The sequence below is a fragment of the Jaculus jaculus genome, chromosome 20 (assembly GCF_020740685.1).
Source record: "Jaculus jaculus isolate mJacJac1 chromosome 20, mJacJac1.mat.Y.cur, whole genome shotgun sequence".
Lineage (NCBI taxonomy): Eukaryota > Metazoa > Chordata > Mammalia > Rodentia > Dipodidae > Jaculus > Jaculus jaculus.
The window spans coordinates 5,154,081-5,176,094 of NC_059121.1; the positions used below are offsets into that span (position 1 = coordinate 5,154,081).

At 43.3% G+C, this 22,014-nt stretch overlaps 1 protein-coding gene across 1 annotated transcript in view; it reads right to left on the minus strand.

Annotated features, from left to right (window-relative positions):
• Positions 1-4,328: 4,328 nt before the first annotated feature.
• The window catches only part of Chsy3 (chondroitin sulfate synthase 3), a 288,533-nt gene continuing 270,847 nt past the window's right edge, over positions 4,329-22,014 (minus strand). Inside the window, exon 3 of the mRNA XM_004666114.2 lies at positions 4,329-6,742. Coding sequence (XP_004666171.1) covers positions 5,162-6,742 — 1,581 coding nt within the window. The 3' untranslated portion in view covers positions 4,329-5,161. The remainder of the gene's footprint in view (positions 6,743-22,014) is intronic.

Consider the following 22,014-nt stretch of genomic DNA (forward strand, 5'->3'; position numbering starts at 1 on the left):
AACTCAGCTTTTATGCCACCCTACAGACATAATGTATACTGACTGAATTTTATTGGCATAAAAAGTGGTATGAAGTGGAATTCCTGATAAGACTCAGATGGCGATGGGCTCTGAACAGAAGAGAGAAATAGACAGTTGGATATCCAGTTGAAATCGACGCTAGCCTCTGTTGGCATCTGTGGACAGGCCAGGTGGTACGTGGCTTGAACCAGATGCTGACAGCTCTGCCACCTGAGGCAGTGAATCATTGCTGCTGCTCTCTCACATCATCTTCACCATCTGTCATGGCAAGCTGGCAGCAGGGCTGGCATCTGAACGATGCTGTGGGGCAGGCGAAAGCAGAACCACCCTGCGTCGTCAGAGGCTCCTCTCCCTGCTGCTGGCCCTGCTTAGAAACTGAAGGTCTAGGAGACTTGAGGCCGCAGCACAGACAGAACACTTCAATGCTGCGTGTTTGGAAATTATTGGGGTGCCAACCAGTGTACAAGGGGCGAGAAAGCCAGTCAGCGCCTACGAACTGTGAAGTAAGTCCCTTTATTGTTCCTAAGGACATCGCCTTGTCAACTTCCTCCTGTAACATCCCTAATCACAGGCTACTCCCTTGCAAAAAATATGCCTTTTGTATTTAAGCATAATTCAGAATGAAGTGGGCAAATGTCCAGGTTCCTTGCAGTCTTTTCCTAGAGATATCTCTAGAGTGAGGCACGGTAGCTTCCTGTACCTTGCAGGGTGACAGGTGCAGGGACAGAAAGCAAGACGTCCTGGTTGTTTGGCAACACGGGCAGAGAAGGGTACAAAGCTGTGTTTGTCCATTCATCTCTCATCACCAAGTCTGATAGGAAGCCACAGATATTGTACTGGCCACTTGAGAATTGCTGCATTTTAAAAAGAATTTTTTTAAAAATTATTTATTTATTTGAGAGCGACAGACACAGAGAGAAAGACAGATAGAGGGAGAAAGAGAGAATGGGCGCACCAGGGCTTCCAGCCTCTGCAAACAAACTCCAGACGCGTGTGCCCCCTTGTGCATCTGGCTAACGTGGGGCCTGGGGAACCGAGCCTCGAACCGGGGTCCTTAGGCTTCACAGGCAAGCGCTTAACTGCTAAGCCATCTCTCCAGCCCGAGAATTGCTGCATTTTAACTGCATGAAGAAATTTGCTGTTTGGGTGAGGAGAATGCAAGAGAGACAGAAAACTTCGAGATCCACGTCTGTATGAGGAAAATCTTTTCCCAGGCCAAGTCAGTCAGTCCTAACAGAGACTAAACCCTTCGGAGCAATCAAAACTTCTAGAAAGAAATCTTATCCCTTGGGCTCTGCTCGTGAAAGAAGAGACAATTCAGGGATAGTATGGTCAATTGACTAAATAGGCCCGCCCATGCTGTTGCTGGGATTTCGTGTGCTAAAGAGGTACTGTACGATTTATCTTTCTGGAGAACATTTATTATCTTTGGTTGGGCTATCAGCCTACACATTTTGCCGTTTCAGTACCATAAATACCAAAACTGCTTACTAGCAGTAACAGGCTCAGCTCAGATTCAGAAAGAGTTTGGTAATGTCAAGGTACCCACGCCAAGTTCGTGTGGCTGACATAACATACACAGTCACACACTTATGTGGTGGCATTTGTCAGTGTAGACTGCTCGCGTGCTCAGCCAGCTAATGTACCATAGCGAGGCAGCTACTGGCATCGAGGACTTTGCCTAGCTTTTATCTTTGCTGAGGTCTACTGGCTTGTAAGCAGGTAGTCACCGAGACTGTTGTCTTCTGTGGCATTGTGCTGTGCAAAGCATCTAGCCAAGTGGGAGAAGCCTGAGATGAAAGACTGGGGAGACATTCCCTGAATGCCAGCCGCCTTTGCTCCCCAGAGTGAACATCTGGTCTCAGACGCAAGTTCAAGGATGCCCAGGGTGCCAGCTGGCTTTTGTCCTCTATTGTTTTCTACCTCCTGCCAACAAATGAAAGCCCTGGGGCAGAGGCCAGATGGAGGTGCTTCCCTTTCAGACATCCTTTCATTAAGCCCATGTTCTAGAGCATTCCATCTGCCTGGCTTCGGGTAAGTTCCTTAATCACTGAGGATTTTGGTTTGCTTATCCAGTGAATGTTGAAAATACTCAAAATAGTCTTGAGAGTCACTGTGAGGACGGTGCTTAAAAGGGAAAATTCAAGTAAAATGTATGGTGTGGTGTTGGGTGTCAAGAGGTGTGATGCCATTGGAGGTTTACTAGGGTGATGTTTAAACTGAACATCAATAGCTATCCACTGTAAGGTAATATAGCTTGCCATGCCTACATATAGTTGCTTCTGGTCACATTCACAATGTGTTGCCTTTCAGCCTTAAAGGGATTTACATAAAAGTTCAAATTGGATCTCTGTATCCCCTCATTTCATCTGTAGAATTCCATCAGTTAAGAAAAGAATTACAGGGCTGGAGAGATTGCTCAGTGGTTAAGGTGCTTGCCTGTGAAGTCTAAGGGCCCAAGTTCGATTGCCCAGTACCCACGTAAACCAGATGAACAAGATGGTGCATGTGTTTGGAGTTCATTTGCAATGGCTAGAGGCCCTGACATACCTAGTCCCTCCCTCTCTCTCTCTCTTAAATAAATAATAAAATATTTAAAAAAGAGAATGCCAGTTTACTTTTTGGCATCAACCTGTAGGACTTTGACTGCTTTAAACAAGGCCTTTATGTTTATATTTCAGTAAAACCATCTCATTTCTCATAAGAAAAGAGAAAGGTAAGATATTTTCATTAACAAAATAATATTTATTTATAATTTCTCCCAAATGACTCTGACTAAATGTTAATACATTTGCTATTTAGGAAAATAAAAAAATGCAAAAAGCCAAGTCATGAAATATAGAAAAATAAGCTATTAAGAAAAGGATTTGTGAAGGTCTCAGACAATGTGGAGCAGAGATCAGTTCTGAATTGTTGGCCCTGTCAAAATGAGTGTTCTAAAATTGAAAATGTCCGTAATTTCCTTTTAATGAATGTGACATTGTTAAGATTTGATGTTTAGCCAAGAAGATTTCCTTTGTTTCTTTTTCCTCAATATTAAGCAATGCTAATTTTGAAGCCCTGACAGTATCTTTAGTAAACTAGGCTGTTACCATGTCATGGATCTATCAGGACAACGCATGCTATGTGGCCTCATGGTAGCCTGTTCCAGATAATAGCAATGATGTAGGACAATCACTCCCCAGTTTTTGATGCAAATTTGTTTTTCATTTGCTGAAACATGAAAATCAGAGTACTATATTTTGCTTTTAAGGAGTAAAAAAAGTATAAAAGCTGTATCTTTTATGCATAGAAGCCCTGGAAAGACAGACAGACAGACAGACACACACACACAGAGGAAAAAAGGTGAAAGCTGTAGACATTTAAATTTTTTGCTTGACTTGGGCACTACATAGCTTCATTACTTGCTCAGAAAAGGAACTTTTAGAAATATGCCTTTAGAAGTTGGAGATTGCTCAGTGGGGTGTTTGCCTGCAGAGCCTAATAATCCGAGTTTGATTTCCCCAGTGCCAATGTGAAGCCAGATGCACAAGATGGCGCATGCATCTGGAGTTCATTTGCAGTGGCTGGAGGCCCAGTGTGACCATTCTGTCCATCTTCTCTCTCTCTCTCTCTTTTAAATAAATAAATAAATTAAAAAAAAATGGAACAAAGAAATAAAAAGAGGTTTTCTTGCATAGATAATCGTTTTCCTACACATCTTGAACACGATTATGTTTCTCTGCAAATGACATCATTAAGGACAAGCAGGCTTGGCAATGGGAATCTGATCGCTGCGATTGTCCCAGTGATGGCTGTGTTTCTCACTTACTCTCCCGGGAAGCTTCTCAACATTTCCAGTGTGGTTGGGTGGACTTCAGAGCTGCAGAGAGTGAGGAGGGGCGCTCCTCGCAATGTGGGCCAGCCACTTTTGAAGGCTAGGCCTTAAAATATAACAAGACAGGGGATGAAGAAATTGCTCAGTAGTTAAGGTACTTACTTGCCCGCAAAGCCTAATGACCTGGGTTCAATTCCCCAGGACCCACATAAAGCCAGATGTACAAAGTGGCACATGCATTTGGAGTTTTTTGGCAGCAGCTGGAGGCCCTAGTGTGCCCATTTTCTCCCTCTCTCCCTCTCTCTCTCTGTGTCTCCTTTCTATCTCTCTCTGCTTGCAAATAAATAAATAGATAATATGAACATGTTTCAGAACTAGAGCAAGACATCCTTATTACTCTTTTCAACCTGTGAAACAAGCATATTTTAGTGAATAAAACGATTAAGTAATATGTCAATTATATGAAAAGAAAACAATAAAACATTGTCAGTGTTTTTGAAAAAGAATACGGTTATACCTGTATTTTATTATAAATAAACAGGTTCTGTCATATTTTATCTTCTTGCCAGCAAATGAAGGACATTGTTTCATAAAGCTTCTAAAATGTACATGAATATCCCATTAAATCATATTTCCTTGAGAAAATAAAGTTCATTCGCATTTATAGCAGACAGTTGTGAGGAGCTCTTAACTGTTATGAGACCAGGGTAGCCAGTACCGGTTACTTGTAGAATAATACTCCTCAATTTTTAAAACATTATTTTAAATAAACATACAATCATAGTTGTTCATTTACTTTAAAAAACTTTAAATATGAAGAAAATTATTGTCTATATATTTAAGTCCTCGTATAAATTACAAAACTCAAGTTTATGTTACAGAGTCCCTTCCCCATAGGAAGCATAAAGCACTTTTGTGGTACCTTTTCACCAGTAAATATTTGTATCACATTGAAGTTGACAAACAAAATAAAAGTCGATATTGCATCTTTAAGCCCTAAGAACATTCTTCGAAGCTGTCCCTTGTGATAAATGAGCTTCAAGAGTCCATTTGAGTGGTGCGATTTAACGCAATCTCAAATAAAGTCATGTAAAAGTAATACACATATTGACTTCAGTAGAACTCTGAAATATCAGTGACTTTTCTTGATCAAGGCCAACAGACACCCTTTGGAAGACACCAGGAGTAGTTTAAGACCATGACAACAAAATAAAATTATATAATAACAATAAAAATTTAACAAAAAAAAATAACACCAACCAGCAATGAGGTAAACTCCCCTTAAAAACAAAAAAAAGCAATACGTTGTAGTTGCCCTTACTGTCAGGAGAGAGTTCGATTGTACCTGACACCCAGATATTTCTCCAGCCAGAGTTCAGCCAGCTGCATGGTTGAGGCAGAAGTACTTGCCTTGGATCCTAAGCACATCTTGTACTGCTTAGGGTCCAAGTTAGGATCGCAATGGACAGGGTGGAAAACATGGACCACGCCAACCTCTTGACTTCGGAAGGGACTCAAGCCAGCCAGAATAACCTTGTTGTAAAGATCCACGTCTTCCAGGCCCCAGCCTTGAATGGAGGTATCGAACCCGCCAGCACCCAGGAGATCGCTTTTGTAAATACACGCGATCCCGTAGCCGTAGTCTCTCCAAAACCCAGTTTCCTTGGAGAAGACGAAGTCGTCGGCGGCGGGGTCTCGGGCGTGGGTCACCTTGGGGTCGTACTGGCTGAAGATGATGGGGTAGTACACCTGCCGCCCCTGGACCGTGTTCTGTCTACATCGTTGCAGAAAATCTGCCCGGAAGATCAGGTCCACGTCGCAGAAGAGCAGCAGCGTGTCGTTGTCGAAGTGGGAGGAGGCCGTGTCCAGACCGAGACCCCTGGAGAACGGGCCCTCCACGGGGATCAGGGTGATCTCCGCGCCAGGGTACCGGCTCTGATAGTCCCGGATCAGCTCCACGTGGCCGTCGGCGCCCTGGCCGGGCTCCCTGCTGAAAAGGACCACGACCAGCTTCACGTTCTGCCGGGGGACCAGACACGTCCTCTCGAAGTTCTGCATGAACCTGGCGAAGACGTCGTACCTGCCCACCAGGGGCACGAGCATGTGGATTTTCTGCTGCTGCGCCGCGGCGCGCCCTCCCGTGCCGCCGCTGCGCCCCGGCGGGGAGGCGGCGGAGGGCGTCTCCAGGGGACCCGAGGCGGGCGCGGGGGGCCCGGGGTCCCCGCGGTGGTTGATGCTGTCCACGAGGCTGCGCACGTCCAGCTCGTCCCTCTCGCGGAAGAAAGGCCGGCTGAACAGCTGCTGCAGGTAGGCGTGGCGTCTCACGGGCACGGTGAGCTTCCTCCCCTTGTGCCGCTTGTACAGCAGGAGCAGGTCGAGGATGTAGTGCGCCCCGTGCGTGGGGTCCACGCGGCGGTAGCCGTACTGGATGTCCTTGAAGTCCACCAGGCGGCCCCGGCTCTTGGCGTTCTGGTTGATGCTCTCCATCACCTGCAGCACCACGTCGTCCAGCGCGGCGCGCAGCGCGCCGCCCAGGCTCTGCCGGGGAGGCTGGCCCTCGGCCGCCGAGTAGAGGAGCTTGCCGCTCAGGAAGTCCCACTCCAGCACCTCGCTCCTCCGCCGGGGCTGGAAGGGGCTGAAGGGCGGCGGCTGCTGCGGGTCCTCGGCGGCGGCCCCGGGGCCCCGGGCCAGGCGCGCCATGAGCGCGCTCTCGCGCTGCAGCTGCACGGTGCGCTGGCGCAGCTCGGAGATGCGGCGGCCGAGCAGGTAGCCGTGCAGCCGGTACTGGTAGGCGGGCCTCTTGTTGGGGTGCAGCGTGATGGCCGCGTGCACCTTGCTGTTGTGCAGGTCTTGGATGTAGCCTCTCCGGCTGTGTTCGTAGTTCTCGTGAAACAGCTGTTGCATCTGAAGGGAAGAGAAACGGGGGTTGGGGGGAAGAAAGGCAGGATTGTGAGATGACGGAGGCAGGACTTGAATTCTTGAAATGCAATGATCGTAGTTAAATAAATTAAAAAAAAAAAAGCCTTCAAAGTATATAAATTAAGGAAGGGCCGGAGAGATGGCTCAGCGGTGAAGGCGCTTGCCTGTGAAGCCCTAAGGACCCTGGTTCGAGGCTCGATTCCCCAGGACCCACGTTAGCCAGATGCACAAGGGGGCGCACGCGGCTGGAGTTCTTTTGCAGTGGCTGGAGGCCCTGGCGTGCCCATTCTCTCTCTCCCTCTCTCTCTCTCTGTCTCTGCCTCTTTCTCTGTCTGTCGCTCTCAAATAAATAACTAAACAACAAAAAATAGTATATAAATTAAGGGCCGGAGAGATGGCTCAGCGGTTAAGGCGCTTGCCTGCAAAGCCAAAGGACCTAGGTTTGATGCCTCGGGACCCACACAAGCCAGATGCACAAAGGGGCGCGCACATCTGGAGTTCCTTTGCAGTGGTTGGAGGCCCTGGTGAGCCCACTCATTCTCTCTCTCTCTCTCTCAAATAAATAAGTAAAATATTTTTAAGTGTATAAATTAAAACATACAATAAAATGGGATGGAGAGATGGCACGGTGGTTAAGGCGCTTGTCTGTAAAGTCTAATGACCTACGTTTGATTCTCCAATACCCACGTAAAGCCAGATGCGCAAAGTGATGCATGCATCTGGAGTTCATTTGCACTGGCTAGAGGCCCTGGCCTACCCATTCTCTCTCTCTTTCTCTTCTTGCAATATAAATAAAGCAAATAAATATAATATTTAAAGCATTTAATGAAATATAACTGCATGGCATTTTATTATTACTAGGCTTTGTAGAATGTAATTAATTTTTTTTTAAGTTCTATTTGTAGGGCTACAGAGATGGCTTAGCAATTAAGGTGTTTGCCAGCAAAGCCTAACTACCTGGGTTCAATTCCCCCAGTATATACGTAAAGCCAGATGCACAGTGATGCATGCATTTGGAGTTCATTTGCAGCGGCTGGAGGTCCTGGCCCATTCTCTCTCTCTCTTCTATATCTCTGTCTGCTTGCAAATACATAAGCTATATATTTTAGGGCTGGAGAGATGGCTTAGCAGATAAGGCACTTACCTGCAAAGCCCAAAGACTCAGGTTCAATTCCCCAGGACCCATGTAAGCCAGATACACAAGGTGGTGCATGGATTTGGAGTTTGGTTGCAGCAGCTGAATGTCCTGGCATGCCCATTCTCTCTGCCTCTTTCTCTCTCTCTCTCAAATAAATAAAATGTTTTTTTTTAAATACATTTTTAAAACATTCAACTTGTCAAGTACAACATGAGTCTTTGAGGTATATGGACAATGTGGAGGGACTAAGTCTTGCTAATGAACATATTCATGATGTACATGGTTGCTATCTGCAATAAATGGTTAACATGCACTTACCCTCCATTTTAGTTTATTTTGCTTATTATTTGTTATTTATTTTTCATTTGGTGTTTCGAGATAGCATCTCACTCTCGCTCAGGCTGACCTGGAATTCACTATGTAGTATCAGAATGGCCTCGAACTCATAGCGATCCTCCTACCTTTGCCCCCCAAGAGCTGGGATTAAAGGCGCGCGCCACCAAGCCCAGCTACCCTCCGATTTTCAAGAATGCGATTTGCTTTTATAAAAGTCACCACATTGTATGATAGATTGGTAGTTTTTTGAGCTTATTCTTAATCACTGAAGATTTTTTATTCACTGACCAACATCTCAATTCTCACAACTGCCCCAACCCATAGTAACCATGATTTAACCATCTGTTTCTTGTAGCTCAACCTTGTTTTTAGCTTACATGTGTGAAAGAGATGGAGCGCGTCAAGAACGCAGGAGCATCCACCAACCTCTAGCCGTGCATTTTCAAGTACTGTGCTCCTCTATTTATTCTGAAGCCAGTTCTAAATCCTACGAGTACTTCCATAATCCCACAGCAGATTGCTGAGAGGAAAAGAAGGAGAATTGCTACAATACGTAATTTTCAGGGAGATGCTCACCTGGAGAAGTAAAATGTACAATCTTGTGGCTTGAAATTGCAATAATGGCATACTTGCAAGATGAAACCTGAATTTCTGTCAGTGCCATCAAAATACACATAACCTGAGTAGTTTCTTGATATGATTAAGTGGCCTCAAACTAGACCGAGCAACATGACTGATTCCGTGTTGGGCTGGAGGCTGAAGATGGTTGCTTGCAAAGCCTAAAGGCCTGGGTTCAATTCCCAGCTGCACATAGTGGCACAAGCATCTGGAGTTTGTTTGCCATGAGAGGAAGCCTGGATGCGCTCATTCTCTCTCTCTCTCTCTCTCTCTCTCTCTCTCAAATAAATAAAAATATTAAAGTATCATATCTAATTAGGCATATTTAACATCCTTATAGACCAAAAAGGTTTTCTGTTGGTCCAGAACAGAACAAAAGGGTGAAAAATATATATCTTGATGAGATCGATTTTCAAACTGCAAGATGTCTCCGCCTCCTTTAACAAGGCATCGAGAAACCTCTATCTCTCCCGTCAAGGTAAGTTCCAATAAGACAAGGAGGAGGCAGAGGAGGAGCTAGAGGTGGAGGGGAAGAGGGCAAAGGAGCCTCAGAATGTGTAAGATGTCAGGAAATCAACTGATACTTAAGGAGGAACGACTCCTACACACTTAAGAATACATGACAGCATCAAAGCTACAAACCCATTAAATAAGTGTAAGAAAATAAAACGACTTCTGGTAGAGAATCTTCTCTTTTCAGATGGCAGTGACCTTGGGATGACTCGGAAGGTATCATGGTGCTGGAAAGAAGTGACTGGAGTACTGAGTAACATCTCGATCACACCATCCAAGGCTCAGGGTCTAATGCGGAAGAGGTGGCGGAAAGAATGTAAGAGCCAAAGGAAGGGTAGGACTCCTTACAACGTGCTCCCTCCAGACATAAAATGGCCTGGATCTCCATGACTTCACAGTGCCTGACACTACCTACACAAGACCATCATAAGAGGAGGAAAAGATCATGACATCAAAATAAAAGAGAGACTGATTGAGATGGGGAGGGGATATGGTGGAGAATGGAATTTCAAAGGGGAAGGGGGGGGGAGGTATTACCATGGGATATTTTTTATAATCATGGAAGATGTCAATAAAACTTGAGGAAAAAAAGAAAAGAAAACGTCTCACAGATAACCTCAAAGAATCAATAAATGAACTTAAAGCAAAAGTAAACTGGTGAAACTAAGGTGAGGAAGGGAGAAAAATAAGCTATTGATAGTCGTTTTGCAAGTACATCTTCTGAAAGGAGATGTGTGGGAAGCAGGAAGAAAACAGGAGAAAATTTAGAGTAACAGAAACATAACACAGAGGTTAAAAGTTTAGGCATATATGTCTACACACATGCATATATTTAAAGTATATTGATGCAGGCAAAGCCCCATAAAATAGATATGTAAAATATGTCCGAAGCACACATTTCCCTTAAAGACAGGTATAAGTTTATCTAGAAGCAAAAAAAAAAACACACTTGGGTGATACCTTTTTTTAAAAAGCAACAGAAAATCCAAAGCTGGACCTCACCATAACCTTCTTAAAAGCAACACTTAATTCCAAAAATGGTACAGTAATGCCATTTACAAGGGACCAAGGGGAAGATATATGTGTGGGATGGGGAGGGAAATAAACCAAGCAGGGCAAAAGCGAGTAACTCAAACATAAAAGGTACCAAACACACACACACACACACACACACACACACACACACACACACACACACACAAAACCCTTAGAGAAGTGATTATCATGACAGTTAACATATGACTTCAACAGTAAACTACTACTGTAAAACCACGGACGGAAAAATACGAAGATTTAACATTTTCATCTCCAGTCTGCGACGGCACGACCTTATTTATACTTCATGCCAGAGTTATAAAGAGGGCCATTTGAAGATCCCAGGTAATAAACCATTTCCTTTTAATGTTGACAGTCTATTCACGTAACGCTTTGGAGAAGCTCCCATAGATTTCGTTTGGAAAAAAAAAATAATTTAGTTTTGAACTAAGTTGCAAAGATCAGTAAATATTTAGAGGAGCACCTTTGAATGAAAAAGAAGAAAACCAACAAACATAAACATGAAATGGGATAAATTGATAGAAAAAATGCAACTTTCAAAAAGAGAGAAAAGAGGAGTTATAACAAAGACATTAAAATGAGAAGCTCGGGCTGGAGAGATGGCTTAGCGGTTAAGCGCTTGCCTGTGAAGCCTAAGGACCCCGGTTCGAGGCTCAGTTCCCCAGGTCCCACGTTAGCCAGATGCACAAGGGGGCGCACGCGTCTGGAGTTCGTTTGCAGAGGCTGGAAGCCCTGGCGCGCCCATTCTCTCTCTATCTGCCTCTTTCTCTCTCTCTGTCTGTTGCTCTCAACTAAATAAATAAAATAAACAAAATTAAAAAAAAATGAGAAGCTCCAGCGCGTGGCGCACTCCTTTCATCCCAGTACTTGGAGGCAAAGGTGAAGGATTGCTGTGAGTTCAAAGCCACCCTGAGACTACATACTAAATTCCAGGACATCCTGCGCTACAACGTGACCCTACTTCGAAAAAAAAATTGAGATGCTCTAAAATAAGAAAATATGTTTTCAACTTAAAATTATGATGGAAAAAGGCCAGGCGTAATGGTGCATGCCTTTAATCCCAGCACTTGGGAGGTTGATCTCAAATAAATAAAAACAAACAAACAAAAGAAATAAGAAGAATGGGCCAGGAGGATGCTGGGAGCTGATGAGCAATGGGCACAGACCCGGTTCTGAAAGATCTGCTGTGTAACACGTGGATGCAGTACACAGTAGTGAGCCCTGTGCATGATAAGTAGAAGCGATCATCTTTTAAAAAGTATTTTATTTTTATTTATTTATTAGAGGGAGAGAGAGAGAGGGAAAGAGGCAGGTAGAGAGAGAAAATGGGTGCACCAGGGCATCCAGCCACTGCAAACGAACTCCAGATGCGTGCGCCCCCTTGTGCATCTGGCTAACGTGGGTCCTGGGGAATTGAGCCTCGAACTGGGGTCCTTAGGCTTCTCAGGCAAGCGCTTAGCCGCTAAGCCATCTCTCCAGCCACTCAAAAATTAATTTTTTAAAAGATTCTAGAGTGCAGATTTCTTATTAAGTTAGGAACGTACTTTAACTAAGTACTTTGCAGACTAACCGCATGACAGCGTTATTAGACCAGTTACTCCGGGAGACATACTGCAATGCCGTATGAATATCTGACGCTCAGCCAGGTGTGGGGCGGTGGCATGTGGTTGACATTCCAGCTACTCAGCAAGCTGATGTAGGGAGATTGAGAGTTTGAGGCTAGCCCAGGTTACAAACCCTGTCAAGAAGGAGGAGGGGAAGGGAGAGGATGAGGAGGAAGCAAATAGAATGATAGAAGAGAAACGACTAGATTCTTTTGACAGTATCACCACGTCTTTCAGTAGCTACCTGTGTGTTAGTGAGAGAAGACTCGGGTCCACCCTGAAGCTCTGCTCTCTGTTCCCTGACTTTCAGTCACTAATTGTTGACGTCATGCAACTCAGCAATACATCATCGGTTGCCTGCTGGCTTGGTTGTACAGGACACCTCTGCATCAGGTCCCTGACGTACGCTTTCATTATCTTCTCTTGTTCTCTGGGCGGGGGTGGGGGTGGGGAGATGTCTTCTGTATTCTAAAACTTACCGGAAGAATTAACTATTCATGGGAAAAGACGTGAATCATGACTTTCTTTTCTTAAAAATTTTTTCATTTTATTTACATATTTGAGAGAGAGAGAGAGAGAGAGAGAGAGAGAGAGAGAGAGAGAGAAAGATGCAAATAGAAAGAGAGAGAGAGAGAAAGTGGGCACATCAGGGTCTCCAGCCAGTGCAAACAAACTCTAGACACATGCACCACCATGTGAATCTGGCTTATGTGGGTACTGAGGAATCGAACCTGGGTCCTTAGGCTCCGCAGGCAAACGCCTTAACCACTAAGCCATCTTTCCAGCTCATGAGTCATGACTTTCTAATCAGTAACTTTTCATTAGACTTGCTTAGACTTTGTACAGGGCTTGTGGTGATCTATAGATAAGTACAGACTATGCATTCAAAATGCGGATACTCAAACTTCATAACAAGGACCCTGTGCCTCTGATCTGATATGACCCTCACAGCCCCCTACAGAAATCCTGTACCTGTGAATTCCTAGGAGACGATGGTCTCCGTTGGTGATAACCCTTCCGCTTTGATATGCTGACTTCTGTCCTTGAGTTATTGATCGTCCTGAATGGTGAGCAGTAAACTTGAATTTGTGGCTACAAAGTACAACCCTTTCCTGATTACATCCTCCTCAACGTGTTTCTCTTGCAGATGTGCTCATTCATTTGTTTACAAGTCTTACAGATAGGGAAACCAAAAAAAAAAAAAAAAAAAAAGGCGGGGCTGAGAGATGGCTTAGTGGTGAAGGCGCTTGGCTGTGAAGCCTAAGGACCCATGTTCGACCCTCCGGATCCCACGTCGGCCAGATGCACAAAGGCGAGGCGAGCGCACTGCTCTCAGTTCTTGCTGTTTACAGTTTTAAAGCCATATTCAAAGTATAAGCTTCTTGGGGCTTTTTCTTTTTTGCATTATACTGGGTTAAATAAGCTTATTTTCTGTGTGATATGTTTAAGGTCTTTTGGATAAACACCTACTAGGGGCATAACTGGGTCATAGGTAGGTCTATTTTTAGTTCATTGAAGAATCCTGCCTACATTTCCATAGTGGCTGAGCTATTTCAAATTCCTACCAGTACTGTCTTCCACCTGCATCCGCACCAGCGTTTGCTGTCATCTGTAACTCTGAGCGGCGTGAGATGGACTCTCAGCGTCATTTCAATTTGCATTTCTATGTTCAGCCTCTGCTAGTGAGGCTGTGCATTTTTAAAAAAAAGATCTTATTTTTTATTTATTTATTAGAGAGAGAATGGGTATGCCAGGGCCTCCAGCCAGTGCAAACGAACTCCAGACGCATGTGCCACCTTGTGCATCTGGCTTACGTGGGAGCTGGGCAGTTAAGCCTGCGTCCTTAGGCTTTGCAGGCAAGTGCCTTAACCATCAAGCCATCTCTCCAGCCCCTGTCCATTTTTAAAATGTTTTTTTTTGTTTATTTTTTATTTACTTATTTGAGAGCAACAGACAGAGAGAAAGAGGCAGATGGGGAAAGAGAGAGAGAATAGGCCAGGGCCTCCAGCCACTGTAGATGAACTCCAGATGCATGCGGCCCCTTGTGCATCTGGCTAATGTGGGTCCTGGGGAACTGAGCCTCGAGCCTGGGCCCTTAGGCTTCAGAGGCAAGCGCTTAACTGCTAAGCCATCTCTCCAGTCCCCCTGTGCATTTTTTAACATCAGTTAGTTATTTGTACCTCATCATTTGAGAAACTATCTGCTTATGGTATTACTTGATTGATTGATTAGGTTGTTTGAAATTCTTTTTTTTGTTTTTTTTTGGTTTTTCATGGTAGGGTCTCACTCTCGTCCAGGCTGACTTGGAATTAACTCTGTCATCTCAGGGTGGCCTTGAACTCATGGCAATCCTCCTACCTCTGCCTCCTGAGTGCTGGGATTAAAGGCGTGTGCCACCATGCCTGGCTTTGAAATTCTTTATATGTTCTAGATACCACATCTCTGTCACGTGTACAGCTAGTAATGACTCTCCTTCTCTGTTCAATTTGCTGTAAAGAACTTTTTCATTGCATGAAGTCCTATTTTTCAGCTGTTGGCACCATTTTGTGAGTGACCGGAGAAAAGATACCCCTCCCACAAAAAAAGGAGCTTACCTAGGCAGATACCTTGAAGAGCTTTCTCTACTAACTCTGCTACCACTTTTAGAGTTTTAGCTCTTACACAAATATCTCTGATTCGTTTGGAGTTGGTTTTCCTATGGAGGAACAGGTGGGGATCCAGTGTCATTCTTCCATATGGGGAAATCCAGGTTCCCAGCGTCATTTGCTAAAGAAGCTGTCTTTTCTGCAATGTATATTTCTGCCATCTTTGTCAAAAATCAAGTGATCGTAGCGGCCTGGATTTGTATCCACGTCTTCTATTTTGTTCTATTAACCTATGTGTGCTGGTACTTTTGAATTTTGTATTGCTGTGGCTCTGTAGTACAACTTGAAATATGGTATGCTGTCCTTTTTTATATAGTCCTTTCTTCCCCCTCAGGATCTCTTTGTCGGAATTCTGTACACTTTCATATGAATTTTAAGGTGTTTTTTCCCATTGCTGTGAAGAATGACATTAGAATATTGATTGGTATGACGTTGAATCTATAGATTGCTTTTGTTACTATAATCTTCACACTCTTATTTCTCCCAGTTCCTTAGCACAGGAAGTCCTTCCACCTTCAATCTCTGTCTTCATTGCTTTAATTTCTTTTAATATTAGCTATTTATTTAAGAGGAAGAGAGATCATGGGTGTGCCAGGGCCTCCAGCCACTGCAAACAAACTCCAGACACATGCTCCACCTTGGGTACATAGCTGAGGCTGGCATCAGGCTCTCTCTGGCATTCTTACCTCCACGTCCTCAGTGCTAGGATTATAGGAATGTGCTATCATGCCCCGTTTCTACAGTGCAGGGCATCAAATGCAGGGCCTTGCACATTCTAGATAAGTACTCTACCAAGTGAGTTACACCCCATCCCTAAAAGACAATTCTCAGTATATTTTCCTCCAGGTTTCTATTCTCTAAGTTAAAAAATATATATATATAGCTTAAGACTTCCTATATCTGTAAGCATCTGGCACATATTTTATTTAAAATATTATTTATTTATTTATGAGAGAGGGGGACAGAGAATGGGTACACCAGGGTCTCTAGCCACCGGAAATAAACTCTTGACCATGTACATCTGGCTTACATGGGTTCTGGGGAATCGAACCTGGGCCCTTAGGCTTTGCAGGCAAGCTAACTGCTAAGCCATCTCTCCAGCTCACATATTTTATTTAAATAGTAATGAGACTGTTTAGCAATAACAGGGCTCCTTAAAGTCAACTAAAAGATGAAAAATATCCTTGTGCCTGTGCGGGGAGGCGGGGATATGGTTGGTTATCTCTTTCTCCCTGCACGGGTCCTGGACTGATTAACTCAGCCCTCATCCAGTGAAATCCTATCAAAGACTCCAATCAGAGTTTCTAGACGGGCTTTCCCGGTTCCCAGCACCCTCTCCTCACACCCCGCCAGGAGCTCTGTCTTCTGTCCTTCTCATAAGCTCTACCAGCCCCATCTATGTAACAAAATCACTCTGAACTTCATCCTGTATGATCCGTGGTTTTCACCTGTCAAAATTTCCTAAGATAAGAACCTGGAGGCCAGTGACCCAATGGAAACTTTGTGTGGCTGTGAGCTTCTATGAACCCTAACTCGTGAGTTACATCCTTGTCAAGAGTTCAGCAAAGGTGGGTTGCTTCAAAGGATACCTCCAACTCCCCCCCCGCCCAGTCTCAGTAACTCACAGTCCAGTAATCCCACGTCATGACTGATGAGAGTCATATTTCTTTATAAGTTCTGTAAATGATGCAGTCATCTGGGCAGAGGAAACAGCCAAGGACAGCCATTGCCTGTTCTACTTTGTCCTTCTCAGATACGAGTTGACAGTCAGTATCTAAACTGATTTGCTGTCAGGCTGGGATCCATCACATGAAAAATTTCTGCACACACACGTGAAGGGCTTACTGCTGGGAAAGCACAGAGAACGGTAATGGATGCGGACTGAAAGGTCTTCCTCCTGCGCGGAAGCCAGACAGCTTCAGGACTCAGCACAAAGTGGGGCTGCTTGCTGTAGGAATTGTTAAAGTGGTCCGTCATTAAGCCTGGCTTTTGGGAACATTTAAATCACTTAAAGAACAGAAAAACAGCCAGTCGTGGTGGCACATGCCTTTAATCCCAGCACTCGGGAGGCAGAGGTAGGAGCTCCGATCACAGTGAGTTCGAGGCTATCCTGAGACTCCATAGTGAATTTCAGGTCAGCCTGGGCTACAGTGAGACCCTACCTCGAAAAACAAACAAAGCAAAACAAAACAGAACAACAACAACAAAAAAAGAACCCTTCTGTATACCTCTGATGTCCTGAGGGCCTATTCTGGAACAAGATTGTGGCTCTAATGTCACAGGCCTAGATTGAGATCTGCTCTTCCATTCTCTGTTTGACCTTGGACAAGTTCTGTGCCATTTGGGAAAGAAACAGCTCATTGAGCATTCTCTGTGTTATGTGTGTAAAACTGTCCGACATATATACTCACTGGGAATTGCCATAATCTTAACAGTAATCAAATAATCAAGTAACAATAATCTGATATGTTTCAGATGGTCAGCTTTCCCCCCCCCATCATTACACACTGTGTAGACATTCCTGCTGCATCTTAATATCTGAGTTAGTGGCTCCTTAAAGAGTAGTTTTCATTATACACGATCATTGTGTTTAAAATTTTTGAATTTGTGATGGGCTTTTACTTTCAGACCATTCTCAGATCATGCAGTAAAGTCTAGTCGTACACCAATATGTGCTCAAGAGTTTTAACAATCCTCTCAGCTTGAGTAAACTTCACTACAGTTTCTAACCTCCCTTTTCTTATAGTACCTACTATAGACTTGCAATTCTAAATCCTTTTCTGTCTTTTTAAATTTATTTTTATTTTTAGAGAGAGGGAGAATTGGCATGCCAGGGCCTCAGCCACTGAAATTGAACTCCAGACGCTTGCGCCACCTAGTGGGCACTTGCGACCTTCTGCTTACCTCGCCATTGTACTTCTGGCTTTGTGGTGTCTGGAGAAGTGACTATGGGTCCTTAGGCTTTGCAGGCAAGTGCCTTAATGGCCAAGTCATCTCTCCAACCCCTTTTTCTACCTTTTAGGACATACATCTTCCAGCTTTTGCCAGGTTTGCAACCCTGAGGTGTCTCTGGGAACCATCTGGTAAGAATTCTTTTCTAATGTGATCACCTGGACAATAGTATTGTCCCCCAGTTCTAGTGGAAAGGTAGCCGCGCTTAGGAAAGCACCAGTTAGCCAAATCACACTGAGCAGCCCTCCCTGATTTATGTTTCCCAATACCACCACTACCCCGCACCCATTATCTCAACCCAGCTTTAAAAAAATGTATTTGTTTGCAAGTGGAGAGAGACAGAACAGAGACAGAGAGAATGGGCATGAACTCCAGAGGCATGCATCACCTTGTGTATCTGGCTTTACCTGGGTACTGGGAATGAACCCAGGTTGTTAAACTTTGCTGGCAAGGGCCTTAACCATGTCTCCAGCTCCCAGGCCAGCGTTTTAAAAGCACCTGTTTGTAACAACTTCACTATGTATCTTAAAGCATCATGCATAATCCAAGTTTATAGAATAAAAAGGAAAAAATGCAAAACAAAATGAGCATGCAACCCCTCCAAAAAAATAAACCTTCTCCTGCCTTTTATTTCGGTGAAACCCAGTTCAATCTCTCTCCTTTATTCTGACAGCTTTGAATAATACCTTGCTTGCCTACTTAACTCTGTCTCCCATAATTTTTCTGTAACACGGGTTTTGTGTAAGACTTGGTGATGTACGGAGCAATAGTGTTTAGCTCTCTTGATACACCTACAACTTCTTCCTTTATTAACCCGAAGAAATAAAGAAGAGCTCAAATTAAGATCCTGCTCCTTACGGAGTAATCAAGGAGATAAGCGGTGCTTCCTTCCAGCTGATTTTATTAACATTAAAGTTTTATGATGGCTTAGAGTGATCCCTAGAGCTAGGCACACAATTATAATAACATAAGCATGGCAGGATGTCTATTACTATTTTTAAGAAGGAAAATCCTAATTATAGAGTTGTAATACTTCTATAAGGGCAAAGCACTTCTGTGGGAATAGACTGGAATAGACCTCTAAGTAACAAATGGACGTTTCTACAATGGTGGAATCTACCAATAAGGGAGATCTAATCTTCTAGGAGTAACCAGATAGCAAGTAGGATCACACGGACCTTCCTAACTATATTGATGCATCCTTAGTTAAGCCCGGGTACAACGGATCTTACTTTCCTCTCACATATTGAGTTGTCACAACAGAAAAGCACAATTTATGGAAAAGACTAATAAAATAATTGCGTGAGAGCCAGGAGGGTTCAGAGTATACTCGTGGCCTCCGCATTGGTCACGGTAAAATAGTAACGGGCACTCTGTTTCAAGTCAACAGAATTATCTTTTGAAACAGAGTCAAAAGGGTTTTAATTGCTCTGTTTGGCCAGCTAAGAGAAATGAAATTATTTTTAGAAATTAAAAAGCAAACGAAGGATCTCGAAACAATGGCAAGATCTGTAGAACTGTGGTTATGAGAATTAAAGAGCTGGATTTTACTAATAAAACTAGCGAGTTCCACTGATTTTGGATTTTTTTATGGCTGTATTTCAGCATAAATAGAGCTGCAATAGTGCTTCACCATTTTACATGTTTGTTGGGTTACTTTTTAAAACTTTTTTTGTTTCTTTTTATTTATTTATTTGAGAGTGACAGACAGAAAGAGGCAGAGAGAGAGGGGGGGGGGGAATGTCAGCCACTGCAAACGGACTCGACTCATGCGGCCCCTTGTGCATCTGGCTAACGTGGGTCCAGGGGAATCGAGCCTTGAACCGGGGTCCTAATGCTTCACAGGCAAGTGCTTAACCGCTAAGCCATCTCTCCAGGCCTGTTGGGTTACTTTTAAACAGATTACTATAATGAAAATTTTTGCCTGAATATCATCTGGCTTTATTCATTGCAAAACATTCACAATTAGAAATGACTTGAGAGTCACAATTACAGATAGAGGCTATACAGCAATTAGCTATTTGCAAGGAGAAATAAATTCATGTTTATACTTACCTCAATTTCATACTCAGTCTATATCTGCATGTGCACGTTTTTATGCATATGTATGAACATATGTATGCTTTTAACTCAGATAGGTAAAAGATATAAATCTACTAGCACTACCCACTCAGTAATGAAAAAAAAAAACAACAGTAGAAAAAGGAATAAAATGTGCATAAATATTTGCTTTTTCTAGTATAGGATAGAAATCCTTTCTAGGGAAAAATAAAATTATTAATCCAAAGCCTAATTTCCATATCAAATATGCAAAAAAGATGGTGGCTAAAGACAGGGCTCATCCATGAAGGTGCTTGCCTAAAAAGCCTAGCAAATGGGGTTCAAGTCCCCTGTACCCACATAAACAAGATGCACAAAGTGGTGCATACAATCTGGGCTTTTTTTTTTTCCCAGTGGCTAGAGGCCCTGAAACCCATTCTCTCTCTCTCTCTCTTTGTCTTTGCAAATACATTTTAAAAGATTTTAATATAACAAATGAAGTAAAAAGAAAAACATTAAGAGCTGGACAGATTGCTTAGTGGTTAAGGCACTTGCCTGCAAAGCCAAAGGACCTTGGTTCGATTCCCCAGGACCCAACTAAGCCAGATGCACAAGGGGGCGCATGTGTCTAGAGTTCGTTTGCAGTGGTGGGAAACCCTGCTGCGCCCATTCTCTCTCATTTTCTCTCTCTCTGTGTCTTTCCATCTCTTAAATAAATAAATAAATAAATTTTAAGACAAACATTGAATTGTGAAAGTGATTTTTGCAGAGTAAGTTACTGTTTTTAATATATCATTCTAAATCATTATAACATAGGCCTTCCTTGGCCCTCATTACCAATTTCAATCTCTTGTCTGTCTTCCTTTCTTTTTTCTCTTCTCCTCTCCTTCTCCCCTCTCCCCCTCATCTCTCACTATGCACCCCAAGCTGACCTGAAATTCATTATCCCCCTGACTCAGCCTCCCAAATGCTGGGATTACCTGTGTTAGCCATCTTGATTCTTTTCTTTTCCTATTCTGGGCAGCTAGTCTTGTCCAAGAACCGAAGACCTTTCTCTCAAATAGCTTTATCTGCTCACATCTCATCCAGATATTACAATAGTTCTCCAGGATGCAACGAGTCACATGTCTAAGACCTGGTGACTTTTCCTTTCCCCACCAACATCACCCATTGGTCACAAAATAAAGAACTATTTGGGTCTCGGGCCTTTATTCCTTCTCAGCTTTCTCTCTTATTTCCCCCTCTGAATTCTAGCCATATTGATCTCTTTTCCTCTTTGCGCCTTTGCATACAAACTGTCACCTGCTTCAAATGTTTTTCCATCTCTCAATTTTCTTTCTTTCCTATTTAACTCTCACTTAACTTAGATATCACCCTGACGATGACGCTTTCGCTCATTAGGTCAGGACTGGCACATGTTTATTCTTTGGGCACTGAATGCCTCCTTCCTCACAATTTACCCTGCTTTAATTTTTCATCTGCTTATTTATCTAGATATTTTTGCCTCCTTAAAAACAAAAACAAAAACATGTGTTGTTTCCCAAAGGCTAGAACCGTGTCTTCTTGGCTCCATCCATTTCTAGTGCCTCGCATGTTATAAATGGTGTAGGGATGAGCTGTTTGGGGAGGAAGATGTAATATCTATGAACAGGTCCTGGGTTTTCAGGAAAGATGGATACTTAAACATCTAATCAGAGTAAGTTTGGTCCTTACACCCTTGCTTTAAGCTTATCTTAGCAAAGTAATATACTGAGAGGAAACAGTGTAATAAAAAAATACAATAAAGTCACTTCCAGCATCCTAATTTTGTACCACGTAGTAATGTTCTTTCTGATGCATAGACTCATTTGTACAGCGGCCTCTGTCTCCTTGTTTCCCCCTAACTCCCAGCATCCCAATTAATTCTTTTTCTTTTTCTTTTTCTCAGTTACTCCCTAATTATGTCTTTGTTTCTCCTCCTCTGATGACCTGGACTCTGGTTCAAATATAAATTGTTATGAGCATGTCTTCCATGGGAATAAAATATTAATGCTTTCAGAATCCAGGGAAGATCTAGAACAGAAAGGGATTCTAAGCACGCTAAGTCAGAGGTCCAGGAGAAGCCAGGGGGACATATTAACTGAGCTGTGGAGCCCGTTTCCATCTTCGTTTCCATCTTCCTCCCATCAAAGCACTTCCGCTTCTAGCAGTTCACTTAAAGGAAACATTTTTTTTTTCCTGAGAACAAAGCAATGTTTGAAAAGCAGTGTTGCCAACTACCTTGCCCTTTACTTTTTCTTCATATAGCCCTATAATCTACATGTTTCTCCTCCTTTTATTTCTTTTTTAAAGTTATTTTTGTGGGGGCTGGAGAGA